A 27,919-nucleotide genomic window follows, 5' to 3' on the forward strand; every position below is an offset into this window, starting at 1 on the left:
TCTGTATCCACATGCTCGTGTTTAATTTATCTCATATTCTCATCTTCATCGTTATCGATCATATATGTATAGAAAGCATTAAACGTATAAATAATTTCTTTCGATATCAGATCGTGTAAAACGTCTTCCAAAGTGCATTAAAAAATTAAAATCATAATAACAAAGCGTAAAAATTACATAATAAAATTACTTAAAGTTTAGCAATTGCTACAACAGCAGTGCAACTTATATACACACACATCTGGTGTAAATAGCTCTGGTTAGATAGATACACCCTCACATGCTCTCCACTCAAATCATTCGGTAAAAAAAGGACACGGACTAGGGCTAGTTCCCTTAGTTCCCTAAAAGAAGGTTGAAAATTTGCGTTTGTTCTGGTTCTGGTTCTGAATCTGGTTGTGATTGTGGATGTTCTGGTGCGGATGTTGGTGATGCTGAGGCGGCTGCTGCTGCGTATGCTGCTGCTGCTGGTGATGATGATGATGGTGCTGATGACTATTGGTTCCCACTCCATTGCTTATCGGTTTGAGGGGCAAGACAGGAACACAGGCATAGGCAGCCGGCTCCAGTTGGGCATTGTAAAACTGCCCCTGCGGCTGTGGACCGGCGATGGCAGCTGGAGCCACTGCAGCGGTTGGAGCAGCGACTGCTGTGCCCGGAGCTTGGCTGGCGGGTGGCATCAGGAGCACAGGCACCACCACGGGTTATACGGAGATCTCGTAATTCATGTCGTAGATGCTGGCTCTATCCGGAGTGCCCGAATTGGATGCATTGCTCTGCATTAGGTGACCACCAGCGCCTCCACCGCCGCCCGCCTGTTGATTGTTTCCCACCGACCCGCTGCCGGGAATTCCGCCGTTTTGCTGCTGTTCCAGTGACTGCATCTCCATGGAGTCGGCCATCTCCAGCGCTCGTACAAAGCTCATGGGTCGCGTTGGCGTCTGTTTCCGTTTGATCTGTGGCGAGGGCTGCGTCTGCAGATTGCCACCGCCCTGATTTCCCAGCGGATTGGGCGGAAATACGGCCACTCCGCCGCGCAATGCCGGCTGATAGCCGCCGCCTCCAGTGGCGGGATTACTGGCTGTCACGCTAGCTAAACTGCCACTGCTGCCGGCTGCTCCAGCCGCTCCGCCGCCTCCGTAGCGTAGTATATAGCTCTGGCCAGCTCCGGACACCTGTGGCATGGTGGTGGGACTCGTCGGATTGGAGCGATGATATGAGGCTGCTGCCGCAGCCGCCGCCTGTTGTTGCTGCTGCTGCTGCTGGATGGTGTAGTCCTGGAGTCGCGAGTGCGTCATAATCAGCGGATGTGCTCCACCGCCCGCCGTCATGTACTGGGCATGCGGCATCACTCCGGCGGCTGCTCCGCTGCTGGACAGCGTGCCCGCACTGCTGCCAATCCCGCTGCTGACCACCTGTTGTGCCTGTTGCTGTTGCTGCTGTCCGACGTTGCTAGTGAATCCCGGCGACGTGTCCTTCCACATGTAAACGCCGCGCTGCGGACTGCCAGCTAGCTCTCGTATATTATCCACCGTATTGTTGGATCGTGCGTAGGACAACTCTCCGCCGGCAACGCCTCCTCCGGCACCCTGGCGCACCAGTTCGCCCTCGGAGAGGAAGCGCCTCTGTGGGCTGCCGCCGTATGCAGCCTGCGCCAGAGCGGCGTGTTGCGGATGTGCCGCATGTACCGCCGCCTGTTGCTGCTGCTGCTGCAGAGCTGTGGAGGTACAAGGATAGATGCATAAGGATTTCAGTTGGGACTCTAAATTAAGCTACCACTCACCTTGCTGCTGTTGCTGGTGCTGCATGAGGACACGCTGCTGCTGGAGGAGCAGCTGTTGCTGCTGCTGCTGGATGCTGGGCGCCTGCGGATGTTGCGGCGGCAGACCGCTGGTATACTCGTAATAGGCCGCTGCTGCAGCCGCCGCAGCTGCCTGCTGTTGCTGCTGCTGCGCCACCGCCTGTGCGTTCAGTCCGATGAAATCGGGTCGTCTCGGTTGAGTGGGCGTGCCCGGGTTAGATCTGTTGGGGAAACAGGATTTCCGAAAATTAGTCAACGACTAGCTAAGTGGCTGGAAGCAATCTTAGTAGTAGTAAAGCATGCTGAGAGCGCGAGCACAAAAGCTGCTGCAGAGTTAACATCTGGATGTTAAAACTTAACTTCTCGGTTAACTGACGGTTAGAAAAACGATAGCGATCGATGAGCGCGGAACAGATATATAGTGGGTGTGCTGATCCGATCTGATGTGGGTGAGATAATGGCCTTCAAAAGGGGTTAAAACAACAGCTTGGTGTTAGGGTCGTTTAGTAGCCAGAGAAGGACAGTTATTGGCACACAAAAATCGTTTGCAGACTGTTCCAGTCAACCAATATGCTTTTTAAAGCCCAAAAATCCAATGGCATGTAAGTATTATTAACCACTATATTAAAAAAATTAAGTATATTGTACCAAAATTGTACTTTTATTATGAAACCACCAGCACATGGCAAATGACCAGGTTAGCTAGTGTGGTGGAGAAGAGAGGTACCCTCGGCGGACTGGTGACTAGAATTATCGCATCGCTTGATTGTGGCGTCCTCGAATGGATGCACTGCCTCCGCCACCGGCCAGTCCCATGGTAATGGTGCCCAGGAGTCCACTGTTCGCCACCCGCTGGACAAACACAACCACTGTGCGCGGCACATCCGATCGGACCACCTGCACCGCCAGGTGCAGCAGGTTGACCACACAGTAGAGCAGACCGCACAGGAGGATCAGCGGCGCCATCACCAGTTTGGTCTGCACTGAGTACCGGGTGGTGTCCTCAAAGTCGAAGAAATCCCAGAGATTGGCGTTGCCCAGAAAGCGTTTTCGTAGCCCGATCGCCTGGTTCTTCAGCCAACTGAAGTACCAGCACAGGAAGATGAGGGCATGGGAGATCACGCAGCCGAGTACCAATCCGGCCAGAGTGATGTAGTCCATCTTGGAGGAAGCTCCGTCACCGGTGGACGTTTGGACCAGTCCGCTTCCGTAAGCCTTAAGCAGCGTCTGGGCCAACATCCAGCTCTGCTGAGCGCTCAGGTCACCCTGATCTGGTGAGGACATCATCTCCTGCAATTCCATGGAATGCGGCCTGCGTCGATGCTTCTTCTGTCGTCTGAGGGCTTCTCGATCCTGGATAAGTCCCGAAGCATCCTTACGCTCTACCTTCTTGTCCTGCATTTCGACTTTGATGGAAAATTGGGAGGAAGACCTTTTCGCTGAGGGTTTTGTCTTAGGGAAGTCCACCTCGCTGCTCCTGGGCATGCGCACACCTCCGTTCATCAGCAAGGCTCTGTCACCCAATGTCACATGCTTGGGCACTACTCCCTTTCGATCCGGCCGTGATGCACCACCATCTCCGCCCGCTGTCTCAGCAATATTTTTGGCAGTCAGCAAATGGCTGGAGCCACCAGTCTGCTTATTCTCCTGGGAGCCACCACCTCCCCCACCTGCACTGAGCCTCGAGCGCTGCACCTGCGGCGTGGGCGGCGGTGGCGGCAATGGTAGCAGCCCATTCATCTCGTACCTCAGGCCATTGAAACTGAATTGGCGGCGAGATCGCAACTGTGGTGCGGTGGCCACCGAAATGGGCAGCGCTTTGTCCAGCAGATTCAGAGATTTACGGTGATTTAAGTCCTGACCCGGTGCCTTGTCCATGGTGGCTTCTGTGATCTATCAACACCAGGAATTTATAGATGGCTCTCGATTCCCTACACGTTTTCGATATCTTCCTAAATTTCTTCAGACTTCATAGATTTCAACAAATATTCTCTTGATTTATATTTGATTCGAACTCCTGAGTCTAGCTTACTTCTTGGAACTTAGAGGAACAAAGTTAGCGAGACGAATGCCGAAAAAGAACAAAAGGTATACGACAAATTTTCTGAAATTTTCTCCAATATCGAATGTGTCTCAGAGAGCTATATTCTGAGTTCCGTCCTAAGTGTACAATACCTTGGGCGTAGACCTTATGTTTGAGAACTTCAAATTCAAAGCCTACTGATTATATATGTATATTACTATCTGATAAATATTTCCTCAATTACATCGATGCCCATTATCAATTGTGAGTTAGACAGATCAGAAAATTAGTTAAGAGTAACTTAATCAAAATGTAGACCATAGACCAAAGAAGACACCATACTTTAATCAAACGAAAACCACATATATGAGAAAATGTCGAAGAATGTAGTCGTGTGGAATAAGAACACCTGAACCGAGGGTTAAATGCGAATATGAGGGGGTGAGAGAGGGTTAAAGGCGGACGCAAAACAAAAACGGCAACCAAAATGAACGGAAACGGAAACGAAAGTATGGTAGCGAAAACGGAACGGAACGAAAGAAACGAAAGAAAGAAAGTAAAACTCACCTCGCGCGGCAGAAAGAAAGTAGAAGTAGGTGTGCTTAGTAGAAGTATGTAGGTCTACGGATAACGACATATCGGATCGGATCGGATCGGTTTACAGGGTGCACTTGCAGAGTGGTTCGAGTGGTTCAAGTGGTTGCCAGTGGATCAGTGGTTCGGGTGAAGGTCGAAAGAAGAGCGAAGAGCGAGCGGAAGGAAGAAACGACGACGACAAAGTGGGTTTATCTCAGATGTGCAAAACGGTTCGGAACGGTTCGGTTTTTGGTTCAATTTCCGGTTCAGTTAACTTTTCTCTCTTGTTCCCCTCTGTATTTCGATATCATTTGATCCTGTTTCGGGCTTAACTTACAGACTTCTTTGCTTATTTGGTATTAATTTTTTTTTTTTTTTATTTATTCTCTCTCTTTTAATAAACTTATAAGGTATTCGTATTTTTTAGTTTTGTTTCTTGGGTTCTTTCGGTTGTTTCTTGTTGGACTTCTTTGTTTTGGTTTTTTTTTCTTTAAGCTAAGCCTAGGAATTAGTACTGTTCTCAGAATTTGAGTATTGACTACATCGACCGAATCAATCAATAGATAACGCGAAAAAAGGAAAAGAAAAAGTGGGAAAAAATAATTAATTAGTTTATAAGATGGGAGTAAAAAGGAGCCGGCTGCGGAATGAGTGGTAAACCAAATTGATGAGCGATACGCATAGGTGCAACAGATATATACATAGATATAGAGGAGGTGTATGTATATAGCAACGGGGTTATTGACCCACAGGGCATCTCTTTCTTTTTCGCCCTCTATAGCTATCCCTTTTCTTTCTACTTTTCAAGAGTGCGAAAGGGAAGGCGACAGAGTGAAGTATCCTAATTTACGGATTATAATCCCAGCGAATTTATATACACATATATATATATTTGTTTTTTAGTATTAATAGGAATCCTTGGGAAACTACAATAGGCGGTAATCCCATAAAGCAAATAAACAAACTAACGGTAAAGCAAACGCTTGAGGTGTCGGCTTATCAAAAGCGTTGAAACTAAACAGGCACTAATACAACTACACGAAAACTTGCTCACGGACATGAATAGTTTAACCCCTTAGAATACTTAAAACTAACATTATCTACCTTGAAATAAAAATAGCTCATGTAATATCTTCCTAAGCATTGACAATTTATAATATAGCGTTAAATATAGCATTAAAAATTGTATATCAGAACAAAAAATAAATAAAATGTAGCGCAATCTTTTGGTGAAAAACTATAGAGTAATCAATTAAGTAAACTTGTATTTTTAACTGAGCTTGAGCTTTAAACGGCCATTTGGCTGTCAAGGGGTTAAGCTATAAAGCAGGAAGAACAACAACAACGAAAACATCATCATCAACAACAACAACAACAACAGCGTGGGGCGGGGGTCAACTCGGTGGGGGTTGGAAATTGGGGACCGTGAAAACATATGGCGCATAATTGGATCTGGGGGCGCACACTCACCTTCGCACTGGACTCGCCATCACGAGGGGCGTGGCCACGCCCAGCGGCTTGATCCGCTGCTGCATGGTGGGCGTGGCCGTGGTCGTCGCGCTGCGTTGATTTTGTGCTGCCACCGCCGCCGCCGCTGCTGCCGCCGCCAGCGCCTGCTGCTGTTGCTGCTGCGGTCCATTGACGCCGACGCCATAGCCAACAGGATGGTCCGGCGATAGGGCGTCGCTCGTGTAGCCCCGCTGCGGATCCAGACCCCTGCGGATACAAACGAGATGATGTGGCATCAGCATCCTTGGCTTGAAAAACTACATATGTTATAAGGCAACTTAAAACGAGAGAAATATGACCCAGCATTGATAATAAGTTCATAACCTATGACCAATGTAGTCTACACGCTACCTATTCACCTCTTCATATCAAATTTCAAATGCTTGAAATAAATGCAAGAAAATACTTCTGTGCAACGGGTCGTATACGCAACATATTTGAAGGGTTTAAATGAGCATACATACTACTATGAGCATATATCTACATATATTTCGTTTCCCATGGATACTTTAATATTGAAAATCAATACTACTATTCAAATTAATAGTATGACAGCCAGTTGTGATTATTTCCAAACAAGCATATGTTTATTTAGTCCACCTCGTTGTGAAGCATTCAATTACTTTTGGGTATGGTCTGCAAGTAATGGGTGCACCATCAACTAACTACCCCAAAAGGAAGTACACCGAAAAGAAAATGCAATGCATTATGCAGACACATAGATATGGTATACTATGATAGGTGCGAAACCTATGAGTTCAAGTTAACAACAAAGACTTTTCTATCTGCAGTTTGATAGTTCTAGCTTCTTTTCTTGCAGTGTAACTTCCTGCTAATGGGGCTAAGGCTACCGCTATGGCTAATTAGCTCACCTGGGCCTCGCGTGCGGACTGTGACGCGGATGGTAGAGACGCATGTGGCGCGGCGAGTCGCCTCCTCCTCCGCCGCCCGTGGAAACGCTGCCGTTGAGGCCGCCGCCATCGCTCACCTGCGGCAGATAGAAGCTGCTGGAGTTGTGCCGCTGCAGCGGAGGCGTCGGTTCGCAGTCCTGGCTCTGGGAGGCGGGCGGCGGCTCCAGGTCCGTATCGGAGCACTCTCGTCCGGGCGAAAGCTGCGATATCGAAGATCAGACGATTAGTTTTGGACTAGAAGGGCTTGGGTGAACAGGCGAAAAAGAGATGAGATCGACACAGACTTAGGCCTACATTTAGTTGCGATCATTTCCAAAGTAACAACAAAAAAAAAAGAAGTATTTAAATGAAAACATTGAACAATGGAAAGTTGAGAAAAACTGGACTGGTTAAAGTTTCATTTTCACACATTTCAATCCGGGGTTCGATTAAGAAAAGTTCAACGAACTGCAGGATTTCAACACGCATAAGATACATTTAATAAAATTGCACACACAACTGTGTTCTTTTGGGAATGATTAGTTTTAAGAGTATTGTCAAATTGGAAATAGTAATAAAACCTGTGAAAATGAAAACCGTAACGGATAATGAACGAAATAAAAATAAATGAAAAAAAAAAAAAGAAAACTGAGGAACTGAGAAGGTTTCTTGTTCTTTTATTTGGGTGGGGGAAAGAGGATCGTGGGGTGAGTGGAGTGGGTGGTGTGCCTCCTCCTTCTGGCCCCTCGCCACCCCCTGCTTTAATTAATTGTAGTTTAACGCATACTGTGGCCTAAGTGGAAAGCCCAAAGTGGAAGTACTTTCCGCAGCATAATTAACTTCACAATCAGGAGTCGGCAGGAAAAAGTGCGGGAAAGTCAGAGATGAAAGGGAGGAAAACTTGAAAAAGCACTGCGTAACGACATAAATTTTCCAAAACGAAAGAGTAACGCAAAGAAAGTTTCTTATCCTATAATGAAAATCGACAAGTTGGAGTTTCAGATTGAAGTTAATTATCCTGATAATTAAAACGGATTTACTTGTGGAATAGAGAAAAATAAATAAATGCTTACTGAACGTCAAATTGATTTGTGCAAAAGTACTAATTAAATATTTTCCAATCATTTGTAATCATTCGAATTTGTTTGTGTGGGCAGACAGGTGGAGAGAAAGGGAAAACTGGACAGATGAAGATTCAGTAAAGAGAAAATTGTACGGAAAATGGGTGGAAATAAAACATTTGGTCAGAAGACCAGAGAGGAAATTATAATAATGGGACAATAAATTAAAATCAATGATTTCCAGGGCAATTCAAGATCAATCGGTAAATAATGGATTCGTAACAAAAAAAGAATTCAATTTTTTTTTTTTAGAGTTTTTAATATCGTTTTTTAAAGTCTTTTACCTTTCTCGGTGCTTGCAGTAAGTGTAGTTTTTGGTTTTGTTTTCTTTAGCTTTTGCTGGTTTATTTGGAGATGCGACCAATTCTTTTCGATATAAGTATGTATGCTATATACTTCTATATATATACTGATATAACGACAGCTCTGGGCGGCATATACAAAACGGAAATCGAAGGGGTTAAGGTGCCCAGCAAGGTGAGAAACGAGTCAACTAAATAGCAATAAAAGTGGCAAATGCAGCGCAAATCATAGTGGAAAATTCATAGGGGAAAATTCAGCAACTCAAAACGCCAACTAACCAAATCCAGCCGCATGCATGCAAGAGTGGGGTTAATGCGGAGATGATTCCAGATTCCAGAAAGTGGGTGAAAAAACTAAGGTGGGGAAAACTAGGAGAGCAGTGGGACACACAACCCGCTCCGGTGAGTCCGAAGTCTCTGATTTTAAATGGAAAATTATTAAACCCTCCGCCACTTTTCTCAGTTGATTCCATTTGGCAAAACTTAATCTGCAGCTAAGTTATTTTTAATTGGTTTCTTGTTCAACTTTCAGAGTTTCGAAAAGTTGATAATCCGCTCAAGAGAATTTTTTCAATTTCGCAATTATTGTTTATTTAAGCTATGCAATAAATAGAGTGCTTTAAAGTGGATTTTGATTATTGCCGACGGACTAAAAAGATTTAATAATTAATAATGGAACATAAACATTTATTAATGGATACACAATAATTTACAGTGACACAGTTACATTTTCCCCTACTTCGCGCGTGTCCGTCTGCCGGAGCTTTCACTGTATTTTTTATGAGATGTCAAGGACAGTGGAAGCCAATTACAATGGACGGGGGGCTGGTGACGAAAGAGGGAGGGAAAATGGAAAAGTTTTGAGTGGGTGAGCGTTGCTTTCTCTAAATGGGTGTGCATCATTTGGTTTGCTTGTCCTTCAATTAAACGGGCGTGGCACTAACTAACTAACTAACTTACTAGTATCCCTACCAACCCGTTTGTTGTTTCTTTTGTTTTATTTGTTCTTCTTTCTTTTGCCAGGAAAAGCAGGAAAATAATAATAGTAAATGCAGCCGAAGAAGAAGAAGAAGTTAAAGCGGCAGCCAAAAAAGTTTTTGCAGTGCAGAGGGGAAAAGCGGGTGGGAAAATGAGATTGAAGGATGTGCTGTGGAGCAGCTGGGAAAAGCGGAAAAACTTTTATTCGCCCACGCAGAGAACGGATGGAAACAACAAGAACAACAACACAAAGATACTTCACAGATTTCTGAGCTATTAAAGCTATACATACATATATATATATATGTATGTAGATGGATGGCATATATATGTTTATATTTATATCGATTTTGTAGTTAATTAGTCAAAGCATTAAGCGGGTGAAGGGCGCGTTTTTCGGGGTGGGCGGGGGGTCTAGGGTCTATTATGGGATTACAGCAAATGATAAATCATACGAAAAGAGCAAAGGAAAAGTGTGGAAACTGAAAACCAAAGGAAACCAAAAAGTAAGAGGTCAAGAAAATCAAATGGAAAACTGTTGTTTACATTGAAGCGAGATGGGAAATGAAAACAAAATCAAAAACATAAACATAAACAAACAACGGTTAACGGTTACAATTACAGTTAAGTAAACACAAATTACGATTACAATTACAACATTAACTAAGCCAAACAACAGCAACAACAACAACAGGTGGATTCAGCAATCGCCCAAGGAAAATAAACATTAGCTTATATTGCAAATCTAATTGCAATGTAGCATAGTAACATTTTGTACAATACATTAGATACATTGTTTTGAATTTTACATGACATTCGAGAGATTGCTGTTTCTCCACCTGCGGCGCACTATTAGGGGCACATTAGATACAAATAGATATAGGATACATAGATATATGTAATAGGAATCTGAGTTTCGCATAGCAACTGCTTCGCTTTTCTCGGTGATATTGCAAAATCTTGTTGTTTACCCACCTTACTGTAAAGCGTTGTGCTGCCCGACCGTTGATTATAACCATTGCCCTCGGCCATATATGTCTTTACCTGAATTCCCCGCTTCTCGCGACTCGCGTCGTAGAAGGAGCGTGGTGAGTACTGCACCGCAGTGCCGCGCATACCGCCCCCGCCGCCCGCTCCACCGCCGCCGCCGGACACCGCGGCGGTACCATTGCCGCCGGCCCCGCCCCCGGCGCCCGTCTGCTGGCCGCTCCGGTCGTTGCAAATGGTGCTGATCGCCTGGTTCTGCACCTGAGATCGACGCGATGCGTACTTCTTCGGGTTCAGTAGGCTGCAAAGATGCGGATATGCAAGTTGGATCAATCTCATAAAGCAATATATAAATCCTAATGATACATCAATAAACCCCAGAATACTATCCCACTCTTTAATAGCACTTCAAAAGCATTTTTATTATGCAGATGATACTATCCTTTGATATTCTATAAAAAACATACCCCCAGGCGTAGCGAAAAGTCAAGATAATTGGTTATTAGCCAAGAAGGCTCGCAATCTGCAATACTATCATTTCAATTTCGTGTCGAATTGCCTCCCCCGGGTGCCATGTAATTTGAAGCCCATAATTGGCAGTTCAATTTGGTCATTTATTATGGTAATTTCCGCACGCCTCGAGACAAAAGGACAAAAGTGGTACAGTGGGCCCCCGCTATGCTAGAGCCTAGCCACTCACTCACCTGGGATACTGGGGTCCGAACTGTGTGTAGCAGCAGTTGTGCCAGCAGCCGCGCGAGAACGGATTGTAGCCGCCCTTAAACTTTCCGGTCACCTGCTCGTTGGTTGTCCGACCCCGCGACACCAGTACCATGTGGAAGCCGGTCAGTCCGAAGATGGGGATCGCCAAAATGGTCACCAGGCCCATCAGGATAATACTAAATACGGAAAGAGGGTTAAGCCAAACCAAGTGGGGCGTATAAAAGAGATGCCTGCGCTCCCTTAAGGAGCATTCTTAACAATTTTAGATATTTTTAATTTCAAAAAGGTTTAAGAAATGGTATGATATGGTATCAAAAGAGTAGTTTGTTTTGGCAAAAGGATACGCTACGATGGGCGCCGTGTCCTTGATGTTGGGCATGATCTTCAGCACGTAGACCAGGCACAGCGAGAAGATGCTCAGCATGTGAATGGACAGCGAGACGAGGAAGAAGAAAAAGAATCTGTAGTTCCGCCTGCCGATGCAGTTGTTCACCCACGGACAGTGATGATCGAAGGTCTAAAGAAATGATGGATTGAGTAAAGATTAAAGATTTCTCTAGATTATAGTTGGATAGCACTCACCTCTATGCAGTGATTGCAAACGGAGCAGTGGGAACAGCGTGGCGGGCGGTAGAACTTACAGGTGACGCACCACTTCATCTTGACGGTGATGCCGTTGATCTCGGCATTCTTGTAGAGCGGGGCGCGCAGCTCCTCCTCGCAGTCTTCGTCGGGCGAGGCTAGAATGCAGTCAAGTTTAGGCCGTGACGACTGGCTTTGTCCCCTGCTCAGCACGCTACATACCTTTGGGGATGATGCCCGGGTCCATGAATGTGGCCAGCGTGAAGTTGGCCAGCACGAAGAATGTGATCACGCCCTGGTAGGCCAGCACCCATGGATGGCTCTTCACATAGAACTGGCAGCTGCAAAAATCGAATGGAAATTAAGTTTTTATTAGTACTACAGTTTACAAGTATTTAAAGTACAGGTTATATTGCCCTTAAATTTATGAGCCAATCATTAACAATTGACCATCTCTAAAAGCCTTTGAGCCTAACTGCATTTTTAATGAATTTTTGAGTCTGGATACCGTTCCATTTCTGGGCTGTCCAATTGCCAAAAGTGGGTCGACTACTACATGATTAGTGTGCTCGTCTAGTTTTAACCCTAATTAAAAACGCTCTCCAAACTGGTTTCAAAAGTAGTGCATACATACACACATGCAGCTGGCTTAGTAAAAGTGGTTCAAAAACACTCGGCATTCCTTTCATAACGATACTACCTCCTCATATCCAGAAGTTGGATTAATGCCACAACCGTAGAACGGTGTGGACAAATTTGATGGTTTTGCAATCAGCCATTTTTGGTGGAGGTGGCTGATGCTGTTGCTGGTTGCTATGCCGTGAAGTAGGCCGAAAATTCGTTGGAAAATCCGACCAGCCACATTGTTGACCATTAAGCAAGTGGTGGCCGCCAGCCAGGTGGTTTGATGCCCAGGCATTAGTATGCCACGGGTACAACGGAACACCAGGAGTCCGTCCGTCGAGAAGGCCAGGGGAGCCCCAGGCTACGGTTATCCAACGTGGAACGCCCGTTGTGTCGCCGCAATCACTTTAGAGTCTACTGAACCGGAACTGTTTGTCGTCGGCTGAAACCAGTCCAGTTTTCCCCCTTTGAAATCCCAAACCCGACCGACTTTCCCTGCTTCTACATACATACCGAGTATAGGCCACCCCAAAGAACTCGACCCGCATCGGAATCAAAATGAGCCGAGCCCAAACGGAATGTGAGCTGAACCTTAACCCGTTTCTTCGACCCTGTTTAGAGTTCAGAGAACAAGGAATTTTTAATTTAAAACAAACGAGAGAAGACCCCATCTACGCACTTATAAGTTATTATATTTTATAACCAGAATTTGATCGAACTTTAAATGTCCTCATATATATTCAGATGACGTTTTTCCGCGCTTTAACTTTCGCAATAAAAATCTGTTATTGTTTGCCCGCCCGGTTTTGCCTTCACAAATGCCACAGTTTTGACGCAGGTGCTCAAGGGGTTAAGTCAACCACAGAGCCATGAATGTTGCAAAGTTGCAAGGGCGATATACACGTGTCCTTTAGCCCATTTCCATTTCCGTCTGTCCTCGCCGCCCCGAACTTCCCAACTTTTCCATCCTCCGCCTTCCCCTCCCTCCTCCAGCTTTTCCTCTCCACGACCTCTGATGCATTTGCAATGATGTGCGGAACTTTCCGGTGGTGGTTTCGGTTTACGAGCTCCTTGTAACGGGTTACTTAAGGTGAATGTATTACTTTCTTCCGGCATTTCTCACTGCATTACGGTGCTCTTCGCCTTCCGGCTCGGCTGGCTGGCTCTCTTTTACCGGATTGCCGTTGAATTCTAATGGATAAACGTATCTGAAATGCAGCCATCATCATCATCATCATTCTCCGGCTCATCATCAATCTGCACATCGTTCTCAACCTTCTGCGGTTCTTTACCGCATTTGATGACGCAGTGGGGTACTTGGCCTTCTGGTTATTATCGCATTATGAATAATAAACCTTTGCGGAACATATGTACATATATTGTAGCTGATCCACTTTCACTCGAAGTGGGTTCGAGCGATTGAAGTTCGGTTTTCATTGGTGGGGAATAGGGTGAAATACAATCCGTCTTTTTCACTTCTATTTCCATTATCATCAGCTTGTACTTTCCGCCTTTCCCAGATGCCTTTAACTTCATCATCGTCGGCAGTCCTTCGCTGCATTATAATTGGCAGAATGACCTCAGACTGTCAGTTATCCATTTCCATTTCCATTTTCTTTGCCTTTTATTTAGCTGCCAGTTAGTTTCGCACTGGCTCTCTGGACAGTTTTCCCCGGAGTCGAATGGATTTCCTCCTTTTTCCGAGCAGCAAAAGAAAACCAGTGTACAGCACAGTCCAGATTTTCTATTTTCTGCTCACGGCGATTGCTTAGAAATGTTCACACCTCACTATCTATAAAACTGTATCTGTAAGTGTACCTGTATCTGTATCTGTAACTGTGAAACGGAATCTGCATCTGTATCTGTGCGTTAGACTCTGCTGCTTCTGGTTTTGATTTATTTCGGCATTCTTATCGCATTTATTCCAACGCCTTACAGCTGTAACAAAACAAAGAGCTCTATCTCATCCACTGGCATTTGCATACAATTTTTAGAATGCAAATAAAACCGGAACGTAGCGACTCTCAGCACGTGCTAGGGATTTATGTTAATCGCTCAGAGACGTAGAGCTCTTGGGCAAAAAAAAATGAAAAAATAGGCGGGATGCGGCGAGGTGGCAAGTGGGGGAAAAGTGGGTCTTAGAAGATGGAGAAACCTCAAGAATCGCTGGGGTAATTAATTAAACCGACGTTTATTATGAACTGCAAGCCGCACTCTGTTCATTTATTCCTCGCTTATGCAGTTTAAGTCATTTCTCCCACACTCTTAATTAATCTGCGTCGAAAGCAAGTTTTCCGTCTTCAATTTCAATCGCTAAAATGTGCTTTAAGTTTTTCTTGGAAAACGCAAAGTTTGCTTACAAACACTTAAAGGCAAAGTTGGCTGGACAAACACGACACTTTCTGCATAGATTTCAATTATTTGCGTCTACAAATCGAACAAAGGAAAATACGATATATTTATTTATCTACACCATGGAATAAAGGTTGCAGCTGTCCAAACAAAACTTGGTTTGCATGATTCCCATTACGGCGCCGAGCTATAAACACCGGAATGGAACTAACAATTGGCCAATTTTAATGATCGGACGCCATAGCCACTGTATATGTATGTATATGCACAGGAATCTGAATCTAATCGACTCGCATCGAATATCAAAACGACAGCTCACCTTCCACCTGCGGGCAACCCATCTCGAATTTATATAGAAAATCCACTTAGCAACGTGATTGCATTAAGTAATTAATGGGTGGTGCCATATTCGAGAGTTAGAAGCATACATACATATAGAGAAGTAGAAGAAGATATAGATGAACAAATTGCCATTGGGTCACAAAATGTTTCGATACAAGAAATGAATATTCAAGCAAGTAAGTTTACATCAAGTGGAAAATCATAATCAAACAAATATTTCGAGCTCCAACAATCCCTTATCTTCGAGATGATGCCCGATTCCAAGTCAGGTGCATCCATATATAATCCACACATACACAGGTGTAGCTATAGGTATATTACACTTGTTTGCTTTACTTTTCAATTTAGCAAAAATGTTTGCCAAGTCTCTGAAGGGAAATCTGTTTACATTTATGCAAAGTCAGGCGGGAAAAGGGGGGCGGCGTGCAAAGAGTTGGCCCAGAAACGACAAGAATATAAAAAAAAGAAAGGAAAGAAATAAAGTACGGCAGGGAGCGACAGGCTCAAGGATTTGCCGCTTTCTTATGACAAATAATTCATTTCAATTTCCTGAAAGGAGGGGGCGCGCCAAAGGAACTGTGTTGCAACCGAGCAACTGGGGCAAACTAGCAAATCAAATTAGTGACGGGACCGCAACAAGGACAATAGGCACACATCGTATATATATATATACATATATATGTAGGCAGGCAGGCAGGATGTGGTTGACTTCAATTAATGTTTTGCGCCATCAAATTGAAACAAATTGCCTAGGAAAACAAATAAACATTGATTGAAATATAATTTCAGCGAGGCGATGTGGCTTTTCTAGGGTGGCTCAATCAATCTCGCTGGCGGAATAGTGCATCTTATCAAGTGGGAAATAGCTTAATTTCAGAGAAAATTGCTACTTTGCCGTAAGTGCTTTTATCTTATTATTTAAGAGGAATATTGTCTTATTGCACAGCAATTCGCATCGCCTTTCAATCGACATACCCCGGTGTAATGTCGTCCCTGTCAATTTCAATTTCAATTCCCGACTAAATTCCAACAGAGTTGAGATATTTTACTTGCTGCCACCTCCATCTTCGCCCCATCCCCCCAACGCGATTGCATCACAGTGGCATTGTCAAGGTGAAGGCAACCCAGTGGGTGGTCGATGGACAACACAGCACCCACTGCCCACTACCCACCCCCAACAAAAGCTTAACCGCTGTGAATAAAAAAAATGTATAAAAAAAAGTAAAGAAACAGACTGCCAACAACTTTTACTTGGAGTATTTTTCAAGAGCATTTCCGGTACAGAGGGGTTTCGCTAAATCCATCGGGGGGCCGGGGGCGGTTTCATGGTAAATTCCAGCGGACTGAGATGAGAGGTAGAATCCAGGGGGCCAGGGATATTTCATGGAGACACTTGCAGGAAATTGAATTCCTATGTTAAGCGGTTGCCACAAAGACAGACGCCTGATGGCGCAGCAGTGGGGCGAGGATATTGGGAGCCCCAATGGCAAACTGTCACATTCAGGCGAAATGCGCCAAGTTTATGGGGATGGCAAGCACCCGGCTCCATTTTCACCGTGTCATAAAGATGGAAAGTCAATTACGAGTAGGGAAACTGAACTAAACTGAACTGAAACTGGCGGAGGGTGGCAAATGAACGCGCCATCGAGAGGACAACCAAGAGCAAACCGCAAAAACGATTTCAATCGCCAATTAATTGACTTGACACATTGGCACCTTCACATGCACAGGCATACGATTTATTAAAATAAAAGCTGTCAAGGATGCAAAGTCCTGGGTTAGGGAGAAAATCATAAATTATAGATTATGCTGGACGACCTTGTGTCTGATTTGAAAATTTAGTCAAATTACCAAGAAGAGGATTAATCATTTCCTAAAGCCGTAAATTATTTATACACATTATTGAATCATCGAAGTAACGCTATCTGCAATCATTTTGCATTAAATCGCTTAGTCATTTAGCCTTGACTTATTAAATCCGCACTCCTACGAAAGCTTATCAATATGATTAACTTCGGACAGCCATACGCTAGCGAAACGCACTGTAAGCTGCAAGGCAGCTCAGCAGATTGGTGGTAGCCAAAAAAATAAAAATCGGGCGACGAAATGGTTAAAATAGGAAAGAGCCCGAGACAATTTCGCATTCGATGGCAGCTGCATTAATTAAAAACTCAAAAAAAATGGCATTGCTTTTTATGCGTCAAGCGAAAGCACTGTGCAACAGGTTTTAAGTTTAGAATGTGATTATGCCTCATATGATTTACAAATTTCGCAATTTCTGTAGTTAGACATGCATATGCACATGCACTTCATATATTCACACATTCTCTGCCGGAGATAACAAAAACTGAAACTTTTGTAGCTGAGTGTTGGGCGATGATGACGAAAACCGGCGAATCGTCTCTGTCGTCACATTAACCCCTCTGCGCCCAACTCATACTCTACTTTCCGCTCTTCTGTCGCCGCTCGCAGGGTATAAAAATATCCTACTATCGCCAAAGCGAGCAAAATAAACGACGGCCGAGCATTAGTCATCACCACCATCAACACTCGAGTACGAAGACCCAGCTAAAAAAATAAAAAATAGGGAAGAAGACTAAAAGACACAAAGAACAAAAAAAAATATTGGATTCGACCATGGGCCGCCGTCGCCTCGACTTTGCTTCTGACTTATCTATGGGGGCTATTTTTTTTACCCGCTCGGTTTATTTTTTTTTAGCTTTTATTATTGCACATGTGGCTGACGGGCTGTCCCATTCGCATAGTTACAGCTAACATCATAATAGCTAAACAGCTTAGAAGTTCGCTTAAAAATCATAATCATATTATACATATAACAAGTATATTCCTAGTCATAAGTTCTATTCTAAATGAAATGGTTTAACAGCTGTGTACCAGTATATAGTTATATTTAAATTAATGTGTGCTTTTGCATTCTTTGCATTTTTCCCTTTTCTAACCTTGTTTTTTGTTTCTAGGCTTTTGGTCATTATTTTATGCAAACTGCCAGTGCTTTTCAAGACCTTGCCCTAGGCCTCGTGCACAGTGCGGAAGTCGTCAGTGGTGCTAAGGTCTCACCCTGCGGTGTAGTTGGCCTCCAAACGGAGGTTTTCCTAAGCGACCCGATAAAAGGTGCCAACCGATAAGCGGGCGGTAGTGGGTTAAGGGGGCGGGGCGGACATCATTATGAGGGCCATGGTTCGTTATTTCATTTCGGTTTTTGCCACCCCATAGAAAAAAAAATAAAAAGGTGTGAAGAAGGTTAAACGGCCCCGGCTTTTATCAGCTGCCTTCTCTTTCCGTCTTTTTTAGCCGCATCTCTTTCTGGCGATTTCCATTTTCTGCAAAATTAGCAATAAGCGAATCAATTGCCTTTTACTGGGAAATTGACCATTTGCCTGCGGCGATAACAAAGGCTTTTCAATGACGATATCATTCCACGGTAATTGTTACGAAAATACTTGATTTGCAGGTGTTTTCCGGTTGGCTTTCAATTGCCTGCTCAACAGCAAACTTGAAGACAAGTGTTTCGCACATAATTATGCTTTACTGATTAATTCGATTGGGATTGCATCTTTGGCTTGTTGTCCAGCCAGAATAAACATTTAATTAAATCGTGTAAACGCCCTTTGTGAAATGCAATTAAACTACAATTGTTTCAACCACAATTCAGTTAATTGCCAACTGCATTCCCACGAAAGCCGCAAACATTTGAGTTCATAATCTAAATATACCAATGTGTTGTCATTCGCAATGTAATTTATTGACACCTTTTTGGTTCACCCCTGGGGCAGCAGATTTCGGTACACTCTAAGCACTCATTTATCCACAGGTAAAAATAAAAATGTGCCAGTTTATTCGGTTTTTGCTTCTTTTAGCCGCCTTTATACGCAATTATTGGGCAATCTTCAAGAAAAACTGAGTGTGTGGAGCGACAGGTGGGGAGGGGCGGAGTGCTTGGTGTCGGAAAATTGACACAGAGGGTGGTGGGGTGGAAAATTCCCACTCCGCACAGCACAAAAGCGCCAACGAAATGTAATAACAAGTTGGCGCAACTTTTTGGACTAGCGCAAGTTTTCCCCCTCTAGAAAAAAGATAGAAGAAGAAAAAACGATGGGTGGGATGAGCTGGGGGGTTTCTAGTTACCAGGAGATTGGGGCCAAAGCGGGATAATCAGGCAAAGTAAGGCAGACAGGTCCCAAAGCCCAACTCTCGTTCTTTTTTTTAATAGCTGTCTATGGCAAGTCCTTCAGTTTGTCATGCGCCCTGTCAAAAGAATTTATGTAACTAAGGCCAAAAGGCGAGGGAAGCCAAAAAAAATTGATTTTCCCGATGGGCAAACCAAAAAAAAAAATGTTGTTTTTGGGCCAAAATTGGTTTGGAAATGTTGAAAATACACACAAGTCTGCGAAGGTCAAGAAACTTTGTTTTGCGCCCATTGAAAAATGTGAAACAAATTCATTTGGACGCATAGACACGCATATTTCCAAAGTTGGCATGGGGTCTTCAATAACCCAATTTTCCAAGTTTTGTATATTTTCATTGACAGAACGTGTGCGTTTGTTACAAAACCAAGGCATCAAATAAATGTATTATGGAAGGAACAAAAGAATTTGAGATCTTAAAATGGATTTTGTGTAATTGATAAATTGATCAATTTCAAAATTATAGAATTACGAATACCTTTACAGCTTGTGGAATATGTTCTAAACCAGTTGCAAGTACACTTTTTGGCCCGATAAAATTGAAATCGAAACTTCTGTAAGTGCAATCGATACATTGATAAAATCGCCGGATATCCGTTTTCCCTTTCTTATAACGAGATTCTCGGAAACGAAACCGAATATTCGGCATATAAAATCGAAACTCAAACGTTTTTGCCTTCTATAATCTGGGTTTCTTTTTGTATATATATTTTGTATATTTTTTCTTTTGCTCTCTGTTTTTTTTTTGGCATTTTGTGCGTATTTATGAGGGGCCGAATGAAATTAAATTTGGATGGATGGCCTCTAGGGCGTATGCGTAATATGTTTGAGTGCATACGTATACGTGATATGTTGTCTGTGCTGCGAGTGGCAAACAAATTGTGTGCGTTTGTTTGCCAACTAAAAATACACTTGGCCCTTTCGAACAGCCAACAGTTTCACTTTGTTCTCCCCCTGATTTCCATGTTGACATTTTCCCATTTCCAACTTTTCATTTTCATTTTCAGCTCTTCTACAATCGTCACTCGCTCTGCCAAAAACTTTCTTAAACTTTGCGTGAAATCGTGCCTAATTAAAAATTGAAATTAATATTTAAAAAAAAAGTGGAAGCAAACAGGCGGAGGCTTGGTAGATAAAGAGCATCGGAATCGAAACGGAAATAGACATTCAACAGGAAATTATTGGACTGAGAACAAATAAAAAAAAAAATTCGTCAACGTGATTGCCACTTAATCCGCTCAATAAACAGACGAGTGATAAAAAAAATTAACGCTTTTCTGACTGGTTGCTCTGACGTCTGGCCATGAGCAGAATTGACTCGAAATTAATGGGAAATGTACGCAAAATGCGGCTCTGATTAGAGAATAAATCATGGAAAACGTCAGAAGAAGAGGGCAAACAAAAGGCAAAGACGGCTCAAAATGCCCAGCGTCATTGACATTGGCCGACAAGGGGTTAAGAGCAGGCATAATTGCAAATGAGTAATGGTTAAAAGCAACGTTTGCCAATTGAATTCTATCGATTTCTTTTCCGAAGAAAACGCCGAAGAAAGAGAGGTCTAGTGCCGCGTAGAAAGAGACGAATTGCAGCTACCATTTCTTGGGCTCTTTAAGGCTACACTGGAAAACAAACAGCAGATGTTCCTGTCTGTGGCACAGAATTCAACTCATATAGAAAACTTGGAATACCTTAATACCTAAGACATAACTTTCTCTGCATTTTCCAATAAAATTTCCGAAGAACTTTGTGGCATGGCTTTTGTGCAGGTGTAGATCTAAGCATTTTGCCGGCTCAAGTCGAGGGTGGGATATAGCCAAGAACAACAACAATGCTGGCAATAACGAAATGGCATAACAACAAGAACAACAACCATTTCTAGCAGCATTCAAATGACACCCACACACACACACATTCAAAAGTCAGGGGCGTAGTCATTTCTTCTAGTAAAGTGTGGTTGTAATCAAATGAATGGTTCTTGAGTGCATGTAATAAGATCTAAGTATTTAATCTATTTATATAAATATTTCTATTTATATTAATATGAATGTTTTTGGCTGAATCTTTTGCTTTAGCTACCATTAAATATTTTGACATTACTTCCGTTTTCCTAAACTTTAACCATTTAACTTTTTTCCATCGGAAACACTTGCTTTTTGATATATGGATGCATTTTCCAGGATCCCTTTTCGAGAGAAAGTACGCCCCTGGCTTGTAGCCATAGTTTGCATGCGGTGTAAAAAATGGAAAACAGGAAGAGGGCGTCGGTGGGCGGTGGGTGTGTTGCTTCCAGGGGGCGTGGCAATGGCACTCGGCTCAGCTCACCTCGCTGAATTTGCTTTTCCTTCTAGTTTGGCAGCTTCTGCCTCTTGGCCGTTAGCTGTTTTTTATTCGCTTTTTTTGTTGCCTGATACCGACATTTGTTTGTGCTTAGTTTTGCTTTTTCCCTATAGTACTTTTCTTGCCACGGCTGCTTTTTTCTTTTCATTTGCTTTTTTGCACATTGCTTTTTATGGCAATGGCCGGCGGATATTATCAACAGCAGCAGAACTGCAAATGCTTTTGTTATTATTGTTATTATTATTATTTATCAGGGCGGCGACGGCGTCAGAAATTTATTTTCATTAACAAGTTGGACAGACGAAAAATAAATAAAATCCAAAGCCATAACAAAAAGTAACTCGAGTCCGGCAGACAAAGGAAAACTGAGCAGAAGAGTAGTAAAAAAAAAAATAATAATAATAAATAAACGAGTATAAATCCAGTCATGTGTGGGAAAAAGTTCCAGGAACTCGAGTTTATTTGTCATTAGTTTTCATCAAATTTCTGCTGCTGTGAAGCAGAAATTTATAATTAATCCGTAAGGGAAATGCTAAGCAGATTTGCAGAAATCTCTGAAATACTTAGAATTAATATGGAATGGAATTAATTATGGAATGACCGTAATTTCAATTAAAGTGCCAGAATACTTGCACAAATTTACCAGCAAATGTGATAGGCCAAATATTTAATATTTAATCTTTGCTTACAAATGTGTGCAGCAAAAAATTCCAAATTTCGTTATGCAAAATATTTCGTTTAATCTAAGACAACACATTAAATGCGACTAACTAACTGGCTGGTAATTGCATGAAGTGCAGCCCAAATATGTCAAAGGTAAACACATTATGCCACAAAAGTGATTATAAACATTAAGCCCCCTACATAAATATATACCTACATACATATGCAGTAAATGCGTTTGAACATCAAGGTTACTGAATATATGTTATATGGTATATATAACATGTTGTGGGCAGCTGCAAAGGTTGAAACACAAAATGTCTAAATGTACACAGGAAGAAAAGTGGGGGGATTAATTGGAATGATTGGTAATGAGGTTTATAAGATTTAAAATCTAGTCAACCTGTTCAAATATATATTTATATTATTTGAAATGCAATGCCACATAATTGGAACTTAAGCAAGATTTCTCCCAGTGCAGTTGTAGTAATGTGAGCCTGTGTGGGCGCTTTTCAGCTGCAGCACACCTGCAATCAAGTTGGTATTTACGTATAATTTATATCGCGTGGTCGCCACAAATTCGATTCAATTAGAAAACGCTCATGGAAAATGCTGAAAAGCCATCAAAACATGCGGGTGTAGAGGGGGGTGGGGTGGTGTGGTGAAAATCAAAGGAACCAAGGCCGCTGCTTCAGCATCAAAGTCAAAAAAGAGTGGGCGGCATCAACAGCGTGGGCGTGGCTGGCCCAGGTCACGACCTGCGTGCAATCGCACACACACACACCAAAGTTTACACACACCCACGTGCGGCAGGTGGAAATGGTTTTTGTTCATGTAACATGATTAGCATAAAATTAAACGATCAACAAAAAACCAAATTGCGATGGGTTTCCAGTAAATTGCTTTGGACCACATGCTGTCGCATAATTTCTCTCGCTCGAATATATTTATTTAAGCAATTAATTAGATATTATTAAGCAAAAAAATATAGAAATAGCTAATACATGTTTAAACCGCTGCCAGATTAGAGAATATGTTCATATGCGCAATCTACACACATTTGTACATGTTTCAATAATAAACCACAGATACTTATGATCACTTTCCTAATACATTTACACCCCTGCCCCTCTCATAGCTCATCACAAGTGTCGCCTAATTGCTAGTGAAAAGAAAAACTTTGTTTATTATAATTAGTGGACAAATACACACAAAAACCGCCGAAATGAGGGGTGCTTTCCATCAAAAAAAAAAAAAAGAGGCGAGGGGCCAAAAAGCCACAAGGAGAAAAGGCAAAAGCAATACCAAATGAATATCTCAAGTGGATTCGAGTGAAAAAATAGAGGCAAACTGGGGGAAAATGGCCCAAATACACTGGCAGACAAAGTAGATCAATTCGTTTATAATATTCTAATAAAAGTAATATTTACAATTTTTTTCAGTATTATTTAAAGTATGTATTTGTAGTTCACTAGGTGGTTAATGTGGTTTAATAATTAATTAATTAATTTTTGGCAGCAAATTGCTGTTCGCTCAGTGTAAGTGACAGTAATAAGCAATAAGTAAAATGAATGAAGAAAATCAAACACGGGCGACCGCTGGGAAAAGTCGAGGAAAATGTGTGCGCGGCCGAGCTCCACAAGTAAGTAAGTAAACTTGGGGCAAAAAATAGAAATAAATAAATGTAGTCCTTGAAATGCTTTTAACACAAATTACGAACAACATTTAATTGGGTCGAGTGTGGTGGTGTTGCTTGGTTTTCCTAGCCTAACTTCGCTGACCGAAAGCGGTTACTTTGCCATCTCATCTGAATTTTTTTTATTTTCTTTCCTTTGACTGTATATTTTATTAAAATATTCAAATTCTGCGAAAGACTAAACCGAGTTTATCTCTTCGACGGCCGCTTTTTCAACCCCTTTTTTTTTCTTCTCTCTTGGTTTTTCGCCACCTGCGAATTTTCTTTTGATCCAAGTTGTCAGAGCAACAAAACGGAAATTTAATTACTTGAAAATTGTGTAATTAAAGTCACTTTCCCTGGGCAAACACCACCCCACCCCCCCTTTCAACTCTTTTCTGCTCGCTTTTTTCCCAACCTTTTTCCTATAATTATCTAGCTTCTACTTTATCTTTGGCTTTTAACTAAAAAGCAGTTAGGTTGGAGTTTGAAGTTAGTTTCTCCTTGGTGATTACTTTGCCGCGGAAAATGCTTGACTATTTTCTAAGTAGATTTTCTGGGTAATTGGAAAGATTCATGGCGATTCAGGCGGGTTTTTCTTTAAAGGGATTTCGCACAAATGAAAACTGCTGAATTATTGGAGCAGAATGAATCTACGGTTTTCACCACAACGAACTATTGTTTCAACACAAACGTATGCGGCGTTAAAAATGCCAGAAATCTCATTGTTCCATGTGTGAAACGGGCGGATTAGGTGGGTGGCATTGGGCGATATGGGGAGCATTGGGGCTTGAAAACTTAACGACAAAAACAAATGCAAACGCAAATGCAAACGCAAACAGAAACAAAAAACAGAAAACAGAAGCAGAAAAAAGCGAAACAGCGAGGAATAATCATCACTCTGAGTGGCAGCGCGGCTTCTAGAATTTCAATGAGGCGGTGGGCTGTGGGCGTTTGTGGGTGGCAGTGGGCGTGGCGCCGGCCATGGGCGGATTGCGTGGGTGGCTAAAACTATTGTCCAAGCTGTTGTTGTGACGCATTTGTGTTGCCGTAGTTTTTATCGCCGTTGCTTCCCTTTAATTTCGGCTTTTTGTTGTTGCCATGTAGCAACAGTTTTGGTCTTGTTATTTTTTTTTATATTTTTTTTTTTCGCTTTCTGCCCTGTCGTGTTTTACTTAATTTTCTTTTTTATTTCCCCGTTTCGGTTTGTTTTGTCAAGCGTAGTTTTTCCGTTTCTTTTTTTTTTGTGTAGGTGATAGTAACAAAGGCAACCTGTGGCATTGAGAGGGAAATCAAAAAAAAAAAAAAAAAGAAGAACTATTTATATATGTACATATATAAAAAAGAAGCGAGGGCAAGCGAAAAGGGAAAAAACGGGGCATAAAGAATTACATATATATTCCGTAATTGGACTTTTGCCAAACCGACCCGAACCTCCTTATCCGAAATTCCTACACCGCACCCCATATCACAATCAGATGACGTCGCCGGCTAATCAAACAAGCGTTGAAAACTATGGCAGCGGTACACTGCGAAAATAATGAAACATATACTGACTAGAAGTTGCATCAAAAATGCTGATGTTATTGATTTGAAGGAAATACAGTTTATTTCATAATTAGTTATCTGTTGTGACTTGAAATATACCATTTATACTCCCGAATACCTCAGCAACCTGCAATGCATTTCTCTCGGTGTACTGAAGCTGGTCTAAGCTGGTTTTTGAGCCTAGGCGATATTTAATACGCCAGCCGCGTGCCCAAAACTCCAGATAACAACAAAGCACAAAGGCAAGGCATAATTAAATAAACAAATTCCCAAACCAGGCAACCAGGGACGAGGGCGAGGAGAGGGAAGGGGCGGCAAACAAAGTGCAGAACTCAAGTGTCGCCGCAAGAGTCAAGTGAAAATGTGAAAATGGAAAAGTGCGGGCTGCGTGGAGCGGGGCGGGCGTCAAGGGGCGTGGCACCTCTCCTGTGACTGCGAATTACTCAGCTGGCTAAAACAAAGAGCCAGTCAGCAGCAGCAGCAGCAGCATAGATAACTGTAACAAAGGGAAGCCGAAAAAGGCAACAACGAGCACAAAGGTGGCGGAAATGTGCACAGAGAGAAAATTATACCATCTAAGCAATTATATTATTATATTATATATCTAAGCAATTATATTAATATTTAAAATAAATTACTAATATTTAATGCCTGATTGATAAAGTCATGTTATCAAAATGCCCTTCGAAACCAAAGATATTCCTTTATAATTAGTAGAGAAAGGGGTTTAAATTTCTCACGGTGTACTTGGAAAAAGGGAAGGACCCAAATAGAAGGCAGGTGACGATAAAGAAGAACCAAATTGTCCTCAGGTGATGTTTGAAAAACGGTTTGCATTTGATGAAAAACGAGGAAAATGCCAAGCGCTGCAACTGCAACTGCACTTGACCACAAGAACTCGTCATTAGGAAAAGCTTGAAGCGGGCAAACTAGGGAAAACCTATGGAAAACTGTGTGCCGCTTAAAGGGGGAAAAACTGTCTGCGGACATTGGGGACGCATTCGGGGGTCTCAAACTGGCTGCTTAATTGCTATTTTGGTTTCGTTTCATGTGCTAATTGTGCACATGCTATGCAAATTTGTTGCTCCCTTGGCCTTCTAGTCGCCTCCAAACAAAAAAAACCTAAATGTTTATACCATGCGGAGGTTTCACGATTTGCCTGCGAAGTAACTCAATTTTGAACTGATGAATAATTTAGAATGTGCTCAGCAAAAGCCGCAAATTAATTACAAAAGGAGCATATCCTATCAGCTCTCTTTGAAAAGTTTCATTGGCTTCATGAAATATATTTTTGCAATATGAAATACATTCGAAATAATGAACATATGCTAGTTTTTCATCTAATTACCGCGACATATGTATTCCTGGCATAGACGGTAAATCTGCCAGACCCTCGAGCCACGTGCATCATCATCATATTTTTTTTTTCATCCATTTTCCCCTCGGCATTTTGAAAACTGAAATTCTTTTTACGACCAAAATACATGAAAACAATTTGCGCAAAAAAAGCAGCAAAATGCAAAAAGGAGCGAAAAAACCGCACAGAGCAAACTGCAAATTGAGTGCCAAGAGGCGGGAGGGGGGGTATGCCAGCGGTGGGGCGGTAAAATGGCAACTGAGAGATCACTAAGACAAGGAAAATTAGGAAGGGCGGGGGGTGGTAAATGGGGCCAGACTGGATAACAACAAAGCAGCTGTCCCACATATAATAATGCATTACGGCCCGTCGTTATAATCCACGAAAATGCGAGCAAAATAAATAAAGTGCCAGCAACGAAACTGCAAACTACTAAGAAAATAATGTGGGTGGGGCCAAAGGTGGGTGGTGGGTGGAGAGCTGAGTGTGTGGGTGGTTTGGTTTTCTATGGTTTTGGGTGGCAGACGAAGGCCGAAGGGTCGTCTTGGATTACGCCGCTCCACGAGGGAGGGGAAAGTGCGCGTGTGTGGCTACAGTAAATACCGCCTAAGGCGTATTCAATATTCATGAACTTCTCGCGAAGCCCTCGCAAACTAACCATACACATATATTTAGTGATATATAGCACCACTTGCAGTTCGCTCTACTTTTGTGACAATGGAAATGGAATTCAGTCGAAACTTAAAGGTATTTGGCTAAGTACTATTAGCTTCTAAGCTAAATTTTTAAATGTTATTAACTTAAAATTATTTTATTACTAATATGTATACGTACGGATAGAAGAAGAAGAGAAATGTGGTCAGAAGCAGCACAATCCAGGCGAAAGTCGCAGGAATGTAGCGCGTTTTCACATCGCATTTGGGCATTTTCCTATTTTCCTATTTGTTGGTTGTTGTTTCAGTTGTTGTTGTTGTTGCTAGTGCAGTCTCTCAGTATTGCTGATTTGTTGTTGTTGCTGTTGGCCAATGTTGTTGCAGTGTCGTTGACCGTTTTTTTCTTCTTGGCAATGAAATGCGTTTTGTTGTTGTTGCTGCTGCTGTCGCTGATGAGTTTGCCGTTTTGTTGCAATTGCAGTTGTTGTGTTTGATGTTGTTGTTGTTGCTGCTGCCGCTTGATGACGTTTCTTGGCTTGGCTTTCTCTCTATCTATCTATCTCACTCGCTCTCTCTCTCTGTGTGTTTGTTGTTTTATTTCGTATATTTTATATTTTGTTTTAGGATGTTGGGGGAGGGGGGGCTGATTTGGTAGGATGGTCGGGTGGTGG

The 27,919-nt window shown here is 42.6% G+C and overlaps 2 protein-coding genes and 1 long non-coding RNA gene across 9 annotated transcripts; 1 reads left to right on the plus strand and 2 right to left on the minus strand.

The window, feature by feature from the left end:
- LOC6725539 (palmitoyltransferase app) lies at window positions 1–27,826 on the minus strand. 7 transcript variants are annotated; one of them, XM_039298006.2, is made up of 10 exons: window positions 27,430–27,826; window positions 11,715–11,833; window positions 11,493–11,635; window positions 11,255–11,427; window positions 10,892–11,086; window positions 10,245–10,488; window positions 6,782–7,020; window positions 5,871–6,116; window positions 1,784–2,022; window positions 1–1,717 (listed from the first exon to the last, which is right to left on the minus strand). In XM_039298006.2, exons 1-10 carry the CDS (start codon window positions 27,519–27,521, stop codon window positions 705–707), a joined length of 2,703 nt encoding a protein of 900 aa, XP_039153940.1. In that variant the 5' UTR covers window positions 27,522–27,826; the 3' UTR covers window positions 1–704. The 7 variants fall into 7 exon arrangements, 6 of the variants coding, with proteins under 6 accessions (XP_039153940.1, XP_039153938.1, XP_039153939.1 ...); XM_039298004.2 differs by having other exon boundaries at window positions 10,176–10,488; XM_039298005.2 differs by having other exon boundaries at window positions 11,493–11,650.
- LOC27208497 lies at window positions 2,452–4,001 on the minus strand. The gene has a single exon (XM_016184048.3). It carries the CDS (start codon window positions 3,677–3,679, stop codon window positions 2,552–2,554), a length of 1,128 nt encoding a protein of 375 aa, XP_016038678.1. The 5' UTR covers window positions 3,680–4,001; the 3' UTR covers window positions 2,452–2,551.
- On the plus strand, window positions 14,516–20,703 carry LOC27208242. The gene is made up of 3 exons (XR_006542094.1): window positions 14,516–14,723; window positions 14,783–14,986; window positions 20,023–20,703. It is a non-coding gene; the product is annotated as an uncharacterized LOC27208242 (long non-coding RNA).
- Window positions 27,827–27,919: the final 93 nt, after the last annotated feature.

The sequence above is a fragment of the Drosophila simulans genome, chromosome X (assembly GCF_016746395.2).
Source record: "Drosophila simulans strain w501 chromosome X, Prin_Dsim_3.1, whole genome shotgun sequence".
NCBI classification, from domain to species: Eukaryota; Metazoa; Arthropoda; class Insecta; order Diptera; family Drosophilidae; genus Drosophila; species Drosophila simulans.

What these genes read in the sequence shown, in the direction of transcription:
- LOC27208497 (XM_016184048.3), bottom strand. Translation starts at nt 3,679, where the DNA reads ATGGACAAGGCACCGGGTCAGGACTTAAATCACCGTAAATCTCTGAAT.
- LOC6725539 (XM_039298003.2), bottom strand. Translation starts at nt 27,521, where the DNA reads ATGCCCAAATGCGATGTGAAAACGCGCTACATTCCTGCGACTTTCGCC. An exon ending in GACACGGCGCCCATCGTAGC is followed by an intron (nt 11,087 to 11,254) that starts GTATCCTTTTGC and finishes TTCCGTATTTAG; the next exon opens with TATTATCCTGATGGGCCTGG. An exon ending in AGTCCGCACGCGAGGCCCAG is followed by an intron (nt 6,117 to 6,781) that starts GTGAGCTAATTA and finishes TTGTATCCGCAG; the next exon opens with GGGTCTGGATCCGCAGCGGG.